Here is a 9702-nt window from a genome sequence, read left to right as displayed (position 1 = left end):
AAAAACCCCCCCCCCCCCCCTCCCTGCCCGGTCCCCCCCCCGCCCGTCGGGGGGCGGGCCGGCCCCCCCCCCCCCCCCAGGAGTATATGGGAAAACTCTGTGTATTTTCTGCTCAGTTTTACTGTGAAACTAAAACTGCTCTGAAAAGTAAAGTCCACTTCTTTTAAAAGCATATAATTATTCATTATAAAAAATCAAGAAATCAATATGAACTTAAGTGATGTGTAATGTTGAGCCTTCGGTATTTATTTTTGATGACAGCATATCATTCTCAATCATTCAGTGATGAGAAATTTTAATTAGTCACTCTGATATGGCTTATACCGTCTAATTATTTTAAATAACACTAGATGGTGTTTATTTTTAGGATTGAAAATTAATATGAAAAGAAAATATTTTAATTGACTGGGTTTTGCCATGTAAATGATAAATCTCAGTACCCAATGCCAAAATTAGAAAAAAGGGATCACTGAAGAAATAGGACTCAGTAGGGGTGCCTGGGTGGCTCGGTCGGTTCATCTGCCTCTTGATTTCGGCTCAGCTAAGGTCACGATCTCCTGGTTTGTGGGTTCGAGCCCTGCATTGGGCTCTGTGCTGTCAGTGCTATCTGCCGATAGCACAGAACCTGCTTGGGATTCTGTCTCCTCCTTCTGCCCTTCCCCGCTTGCTCTCTCTCTCTCTTAAATAAAAATAAACTTAAAAAAAAAAATAGGGGTCACTAAATGGAGTTCAGTTGATTTAACAAAGTAAAATATTTTTTAAGCAATTGTGTGGCTTTTCACGATTAAAATTTTCTGAAAGTATTTTAGAATTTGTTCCCTTATTCAGCAGACATTTAATGTGTGCCTGCTCTGTACACGGGGCTGTGCCGAGTCAGTGCGGGCTGCCCGGCTACATCTGGTCAGTCAGGCACTGCACTGTCGCTGCTTCAAAAGCCCTGAAGTTGGCTTGGCAGAGGCAGGATGGTGAAGCAGAGAAAGGTCACGGTGCTACGGTAAGAGGGCATCTGGGACACATAGAAGAATTCCAGGTGGTATGACACAGAGGAGGGACCAGGTAGTAGTGTAGTTGGAAAAAGGAGAGTTGGTGATGTCTTAGCCGAGTTTACAAAGATGAGTAGATGTTTATCAGGGAGACCAATCCTTCTGACTCCAAAATCTGAGCTACTTCCATATGCAGAATTGGTGGTCATTGAATGAAATCTTATGTTAAATGTGATGGTGAATCTCTGACTGATGAGTCAGGGCTCATTTTGCAGAAATTACGGTGTGCATTCTTCTGCGTTACATGTTTCATTGCCAAGAATGAAGAAGTTTTCAAACAATCTGTGCATAGACCAGAGAAAATATTTAACGGCGTGAATACTTGGATTTCTTAGTACATATTAGAGACTTGTAGTAGTAAGGCGGAAACTTTAAAGGGCTCAGGATATAAATTACTCTAATTTACTGTAAATGGAAAAATCGTCTGCATTTTAGGAGTATTGACATTGAATTCTTTTTATTTAAAATTTTTTTTAATGTTTTACTTATTTTTGAGAGAGAGAGAGAGAGAGAGAGAGACAGACAGACAGAGTACAAGCAGGGGAGGGGCAGAGAGAGAGGAAGACATAGAATCCCAAGCAGGCTCCAGGCTCTGAGCTGTCAGCAAAGAGCCTGACGCAGGGCTCAAACTCATGGACCGTGAGATCATGACCTGAGTTGAATTTGGATGCTTAACCGACTGAGCCACCCAGGAGCCCCTTGAAATTTAAAATGTTTTTGGGGTGCCTGGGTGTCTCAGGCAGTTAAGTGTCTGACTCTTGATTTCACCTCAGGTCATGATCTCACAGTTCATGGGATCGAGCACCATGTTGAGCTCTGTGCTGACAGCACAAAGCATGCTTGAGATTCTTCCTCTCTCTGCTCCTCTCCTGCTCACACACACTCTCTCAAAATAAATAAATAAACATTAAAAAGTAAAATGTTTTTGTGGTTTTGCTGGATTTAACTGATTATCTCTCAGCTGACTTTTGTTGGGAAAAGTATGATCTTATATAGAAAATGTACTTTATGTTAAAACCTCTTAGTATGATCTTCTATAGAAAATGTACTTTATGATAAAACACTTTTAGTTGTTCATGCCCTCTAAATGTAATTATTGTTTACCAACACTTGTTTCCATTAAAAGATACCAGAACTGTGGCACATCATACTGCCATTAAAAAGATTGAGGTCAATCCGTTTCTACTGATATAGAAAGGTATCAGTAGAAGACAAACTAGCAAAGTTTCAGAAGAGTAGGTAAAATAAAATCATTTTTTGAAGAAGAAAACTATATGTAAGGGTCAATATTCACGCATGTACACGTACAATACATATGAAAAGGAAAAAAAATCCTGGGAAAAGCATTTTCCTTGAGTGCCTGGGGTGTTGGAGGAGATTGGTGGTCAAAGGTAACTTTCCTTTCTTAACTGTTTGTCTATATTCTCTGGGTTTCTTTCTTTTTTTTTTTTTTTTCAACGTTTATTTATTTTTGGGACAGAGAGAGAAAGAGCATGAACGGGGGAGGGGCAGAGAGAGAGGGAGACACAGAATCGGAAACAGGCTCCAGGCTCTGAGCCATCAGCCCAGAGCCCGACGCGGGGCTCGAACTCGCGGACCGTGAGATCGTGACCTGGCTGAAGTCGGACGCTTAACCGACTGCGCCACCCAGGCGCCCCTGGGTTTCTTTTTTACAATGAGTGTGTATTTCTTTAAATTTGTTGTATATTAGAAAATTCAAATAAAAATAATGATAAAGTAACCATTGGGAAAACATTAAAGCTATAACAGATACACAAAAAAACAAGGTAAAGTAAGTAGTTTTGAACTGAATGGGAAAAAAAATCTAGACAGAAGAATGAAAAGTCTATATTTTCAGAGCCAGTTTACGTTTTCTTAAACTTTGTTATTATGTAGACAGACTGATTGATCCTCTTTTCAAGTGAAAAGCTGAATCAGCTCTATTCACCCTAAATGGGCACTTAGAATCCAGTAAGGAGACGAACACTGTCTGCTTTAGAACAGTGCATGGGCTCATTTTTTTAAAAAAACTCCTCTAAACCTGTGGTTCGTTCTTATCCCGTACGGTGATAACAATAATGGAACGTAAAGCAGCTTCTGTCCTAACTTCCAGGAAAATTCTTAACTTGGTTACCATTTTGTAGTCCTCTCTTTACAATAAATAATTCTAGATGTTACTCGTATGCTCGGCTGAGTAGAAGTCCCTCTAAAACCATTTTAGTCCACTTCCCTGCTCCTAAGAAAAACTCCCCGACAGATGGCTGTCTTTCAGTATTAAAATTCTTCATAAAACAGACCTCTGCCACTTCTAGGGAGTATTCCATTCCACGGTATCACAGGAAGAATATTTAATTTTCAGACTGTTTGAAATGATATAAAGAGTTTCGAACCAAAACCCCTGTTGTTTGTATCAGCAACTTGGAGCTGAAGCTCAAATAATTTGCAGTTGTTATCAGGTTATATTTGCCAATCACAAATATTTAAGAAAGAAATATAATACGATATCATTTCTGTAACCAAAACTAGAAAAAACTCTCAGAAGATCCACCAAATCGTTAATAGTAGTCAACCATTGGCGAGGAAAGGGGTTACCATGAGAGTGAGGACTGACTTTTTATTATATACATAATGGCGGTGTTTGAGTTTTTTATTTTATTTATTTTTTTACTATTTGTTAAATGTCTATTTACTTTTAAGAGAGAGACAGTGTGCAAGTGGGGGAGGGGCAAGAGAGAGGGAAACACAGAATCTGAAGCAGGCTCCAGGCTCTGAGCTCTCTGCACAGAGCCCGACTTGGGGCTCGAACTCACAAGTCGTGCGATCGTGACCTGAGCCGAAATTGGACATTTAACTGACTGAGCCACCCAGGCACCCCTGAGTTTTTTTACAAGTACCTATTACCTTAATACCTTTTCAACAAAAAGAGTCAAAAGTTTGTGAATGGTATTAAATCAACATCAAGAATTTCTAAAAGCCACTCAATAGTCCTAATACCTCATTTACTTATGAAAATACATGTGTCATGTATTTGGGGCAGTGCCAGATATAATTGTAAATAGTTATAAATTGTAAATAATCGTATTCATTCCATACATTCTGTTCTGCACACCCTTAGCATTTAGATGGTTTCACGTTAAGTTGGGGATTAATCTTGGATTTTTGAAGAGTGTTTCTTCTTTTTTAACGCTCAAGGATACGAAAGTAGTAACAACCTGAGACTATTGCAGGTTACCAGAGTCATAGTGAAGAAAGAGACTCTACTGGTTTCTGTTTTCCTCCCAAATCATATTTTTGCTAAGAGTTGCTGTTTCCTTTTCCTGTGTGTTTCCAAATTGACTTTTAAATTTCACATCAGTTTTCTCTTATTTGAAGGCCACTTTTAATAAAGACAAAAAGATCACCAATTCAAAGGAGACTATAGAGTACCGAAGCTCTTTCAAGACTCAGGCACTGGGTGCTTGGCACGCTCACAAGCAAAGTGATTTGCTCCAGGATCCTGCACTCAATTCACATGTGTGTTTCACACTATAAACCGCTCCATTGTGGAGTGGATGTCACCCCATTGTGACTTAGTCCTAAAGAGTCGAAGTCATAGATAGGGCTTTGGAGAAATAAGATAACCTATTGCAGTGTTTACTAATGACTGATAAGTTATTTCTGTTAATTCTGTTTTGTGTGTGTGACAGTACCGTGTTCATTGACATTTTTGTGTGGCAGATTCTTAGCATAATCTTTATTTCCGTAACAACATTTATACCAAAAATACATACTTTCGTGTATACATCGTTACTTAGACTATATTTGCCTTCTTGAGTTTCAGCCTAGGTAGTCTTTTCTAGTTCCCTAAGGTAGAATTAAATAGTTTCCACTATGCAGCTGTTGGTCTCATGCTGATATATCCAGGTTACAGGGGGCCTTTTCAGATAATTCCATGTAAATCTGCAGTTGTTTGTCTCAATTAAAAATAGATTTTTAGAGTGATCATGGGGCCGTTCTCTGTTTCTTGACTTCTGCCTAACTTTTTTGGACAGTTTTTATTTCCTTTGTTTCTTTACCTCATTATTTTAGACCCTATAAAATACTGGTCTTAAAAACCAGTATGTTTAGCACAGTTTATACACTAGTCCCCAAAGGATAGGCATAGTGTTTGAACTTCTTACTGCATGACTTTTTACTGTTTGTTTGGACCACATTTATGTATTCATACATTCAACAAAAGATAAAGAAAAAATAGGATGTTGGACTACACAGTAATGGAGGAAAGGCTGCTGTCTTAGACAAGATGCCCCATGAAGCTCTCCTTTGTCAAGATCATCTTGGAACAGAGACTTAAACAAAGTGACTGTATGATCTGAGCCATGGAGACATCAGGCAGATGAGATTTTCAAGCAGAGGGAGCAGCAAGTGTTCAAGCTCCAAAGTGGAAACACTCTTGGCATATTCGAGAAAGTACAAGGAGATCAGTATAGTTAGAGCAGAGTGAGCAAGGGGAGAGCAGAGGATGTCTGAGAGGTGGGACCACATCATGTAGAGTCTTGAGGGATGGTTGTGAACATAAGACATGTGACTTGATTTATGGTTGAAGAGGATGTCCCCGGCCGCATGTGGGCGCTGATGAAAGTGTGGGTATCAGGAACTAAACTTCTGGGATGGTAACCAGCCCAACCCCAGCAAGAAATACATTTTGTAACATTACCGAATTCCAGTTTATTCTTTTTTCACATGCTTGGGTGGTAATGGATTCTCTAACTTAGCCGAGTTTCTTTGTGATGGGCCAAGCAACAGAGATCATTGTTTTTTTTTTTAATTTTTTTTTCAACGTTTTTTTATTAATTTTTGGGACAGAGAGAGACAGAGCATGAACGGGGGAGGGGGCAGAGAGAGAGGGAGACACAGAATCGGAAACGGGCTCCAAGCCATCAGCCCAGAGCCTAACGCGGGGCTCGAACTCACGGACCGCGAGATCGTGACCTGGCTGAAATCGGACGCTTAACCGACTGCGCCACCCAGGCGCCCCAGAGATCATTGTTTTAATTTGAATATAATGAAGGGACTCTCGCCAGGTTGTGACCCAAGAAAGCTGCCCAAATGACATGGTATCAGTGCAGGGAACTGGAGACTGAGATCCCATTTCACAAGATTCCACACACACGAGTCCTTATTCTAACAACACCCCCCTTCCAAATTTTGGAGGAATTTAAGACTTTCACATGGGATCAGGTCAAGGCTGGGATAATTTTAAAAACTGTAGTGGATCCTGCTCTTCAATCCATTGATACCTTTGTGGGTAGCGGTAAATAAGGCCTATCTCACTATCCTTGATCTTGACAGGCCCTCAACAGAAAACTGGTTCCAGGAGAGTAGTAGTCTAGGGGTCTGGTGGATTCTGGAAACCCTCGGCAGAGATAGGCCTACTGCAGCAGCCAGTCCCTAGAGTAGACACTTATGAAGTGACTGCATGTATTTCTTCTTTTAAAAGAGACGCTGTATAAAGTTTAACAAGAAATCCAGAGATAGAAACGTGCCATTAGACCTTCACTGTCTAGAACTGTTATATCATTTAGAAGTATTACTCTAGCAGTAAATTGTAGAGAATGAAAATGCAGACCTGTAACATATAGCCCTTTCCAGGCAAACTAAAGCTTTCATACCAGGGATAGATTTTGGCCTTTTTTTTCTTCCATAAATTGTGGTGTTTATAGATGATACAGAAACCTGAAGTTGATATCCAGAGCACAGAAGATGACCAACGTAACAAAAACTTTTAAGATTCTAGTTTAAGTAAATTTTGTCCACACTAATGTATTTTACCACAGGTTTGTTTTGAGGAGGAGAATTTTGAGAGATAATTATAGTCCTGTTCTGCAGAAAGATTTAGGCAATATTACCACTACATCTGTGCAAAGTTTAATCATAGATTTTGAAAATACTTCTGGAAATTTTATTTTCCTATGCCTATTAGCCGTCACAGAATATTTAAACCGTTTGTTAGATATTATGTTCCATGTTACTCTAATAAGGAATAGATTGTGTGTGCTTAAGTGTGTAGATGTAGGTGTAGACACATGGTGATGCCCGGTACTTAAACCACTGTAATTATTGAATAATAAAGTAGTGTTTTTAAACTCTTCAGATTTTTATTTTCAATTCTAAGAAATTGGATTTTGAATGCTGATTCCTACCTTCTCTGATAAAGTAAAGTGACATGATGCTTTAGACAGGAAAAACTTTGAGAAACTAACCTTTTACCAATCAGTTAGTCGTGGGGAAGCTTCATATGTGTCAGAAGCCTTCAGTACCCTTTCTTCTCTGAAGCCAGTATACAGAGAGGACATCCCATACCTGAGCCCAGCAAAACCAGCAGGACATCCCAATATAGTGTCCTTCGTGTGACTAAAAAGATAAAACATTAATTTTCCACTGAAAGGAAAGAAGTCGTGTCACTGGGTAAGGCTTAGGGATAGGACGAAAGTATTATTGAATCCACTACTTGCTAATAAGTACCAAACAAAAAGTTTTAAAACTTAATATCTTGTTTCCTAGATTTATGAAATGTGGATGGATGTCATAATGAATGCCCAAACAGCTTTATCAGAATATCTCTGGTTTCAAAATCCTCACATTCAAACCTCTTTCTCTCTCTCAGCCTCTCAGAAATGTAGTCGCATGGTCAGGTAGTATTTTACTCAGTTTCAAGAAAGCATTAGAGCAGTAATTTCCTTGCTGTCATGTTTTACCTCCCCGTCCCATCTTTAAAAAGATAATAATGGAAAAGTTAGCTTGGTAGTATGACATCAAAGAGAAAAAAGGCAACAGTTGTGTGGTAGAATTGTGTAATATCATAAATATTTAGGATAAGCCACTTGTTCATCTGGGCAACTCATACTGAGTATATTGAAAACTCTTTGGGGATATAAAATCATACCTTATTTATACTTGTAATAGTTTTTATTTGTATCTTCCCAGGCTCCAGCCATATGGTCATGAAATCATTATGGCAAAGCATAGATCTGGAGTTCAGATACCTAATTCAGTTGAGAAAATTAATTTAGCAAAAAAGAAATAAAAGTAAATCAGCCTCTTATAAGCTTCAAATCATCCTCCCTAAGCTTTCTTTTCATGTAATGCCAAATAAGTACCAAATATGCTTACTTACACTACTGTACTCGTAGCTCTCATTTAGATAAACTGGCAAATGTGGAAGATCTATGGAACTTGCCAGATAACTTTTTCTTGTGGCTGACTTACTAATTTCATTCTAAATTATTGATATCAACTTAAGCATAACATTTATGTAGCTTTTTATGATTGTTCTGCTAGAAAGAATATTTCACTGCTTAATATTCTAATAAAATGTGAGAACATAATCAGATTGAATATGTACACCTTTTCATCTTTTCTGTTTCTGTTCGAATAGAAGTATTTGCATAATAGTTACTCCAGCAGAACTGAATTTCCATATTAAATCTCGTTTGTATTTGACCCTGTTTATCATTTGAAAATTCAAGGGTGTTTGTAATGATGAAGTTGTCTTTTCCTGCCAGTCATTATTAATGGGACTAAGTGGTATTCCACATCATTTTTCTTTCAGTTGATTTTAAGAGCCACTAAAGTGCAACAGTTTTGAAAAATCTCAGTGTATGAATTATCTGTTGATTTAAAAATATATGTCAGAGCCCACTTCCACCTCCAGGTTATCTCACCTGTTTTTTTTTGTTTGTTTGTTTTTGTTTGTGTTGTTGTTAAAATGTTCAATCCAGGTTCTACATGGTCAGCTATTATGAGCGGAATCACAGAATAGCCGTTGGAGCTCGCCACGGTTCAGTGGCCCTGTACGACATCCGGACTGGAAAATGTCAGGTAAATAAATCATTGCGACTTCCTCTCCATAAAGCGTGGAAGTTATTGAAAGGAGTGGGAGACTAGCGCTTCACCAGTTGACATGCTGAGCTGCTGGAACATTATGGATAATGCCAAAGGGATCAATAGTTTAATGAAGGACTCCGAGAATATAGAGCCCTACTGTCTTTATTCACTGGCGACGAAGGGCGGCCACAGATGGGTTCCTAACAGAGCCCAGAGAAAGGTGGTCCTGCTCACCAGCTCTTTGGCGGTAGGTAAATCTCTTCTTTCAAACAGAGTTTTCTGATTCTCCTATTTTTGCCATGTGTTGTCTGAGAAACTCTGGATGATACATTATTTTGATTAATAACTAACCAAAAATTAATTTCCCAAGTGAAACCAGATATTTGGCAATTATAAGACAACATTCCAGCCAGAGTTTAAGAGAAGAAGAAAACCACAACAGCATTGAGTGTGGCTCTATAAAAGTGAGACTGATGAGATAATATATTATTTTTTATACTTTTATAACTCCTTGTATACTTTTATAACACTTTATTGCTGATGAAGAATCGTTCATGATTTCGTTTTTCATCTCGATCACTGGATTCTCAAAATGTGCCAGTTGGTTAGACAGGGCACATCTGGCCCTGCTCTAGATAGAGGTGAATCAAAACTCTGAGACTTTAAATCTGTTTATCCCAGAGATCATACTATTAGCAAATGGCAAAACCAAGGCTAAGCTCCCCGGTGATTATGGTAAATTTATAGTGCTCATTGATAAATAGTTCCAAGTCATAACTTCGTATGTTTCATT

At 38.7% G+C, this 9702-nt stretch overlaps 1 protein-coding gene across 7 annotated transcripts in view; it reads left to right on the top strand.

The window, feature by feature from the left end:
• The window catches only part of WDR7 (WD repeat domain 7), a 354164-nt gene that overhangs the window by 272640 nt on the left and 71822 nt on the right, over positions 1–9702 (top strand). For all 7 annotated transcript variants that reach the window (XM_040478723.1, XM_040478724.1, XM_040478725.1 and 4 more), the window contains one exon: positions 8804–8903. In XM_040478723.1, coding sequence (XP_040334657.1) covers positions 8804–8903 — 100 coding nt within the window. The remainder of the gene's footprint in view (positions 1–8803; positions 8904–9702) is intronic.

The sequence above is a fragment of the Herpailurus yagouaroundi genome, unplaced genomic scaffold (genome assembly GCF_014898765.1).
Source record: "Herpailurus yagouaroundi ecotype Mexico unplaced genomic scaffold, PumYag 142, whole genome shotgun sequence".
NCBI classification, from domain to species: Eukaryota; Metazoa; Chordata; class Mammalia; order Carnivora; family Felidae; genus Herpailurus; species Herpailurus yagouaroundi.
Note: the sequence above shows the minus strand (reverse complement) of the source record. Positions and strands in the feature narration are given on the sequence as shown.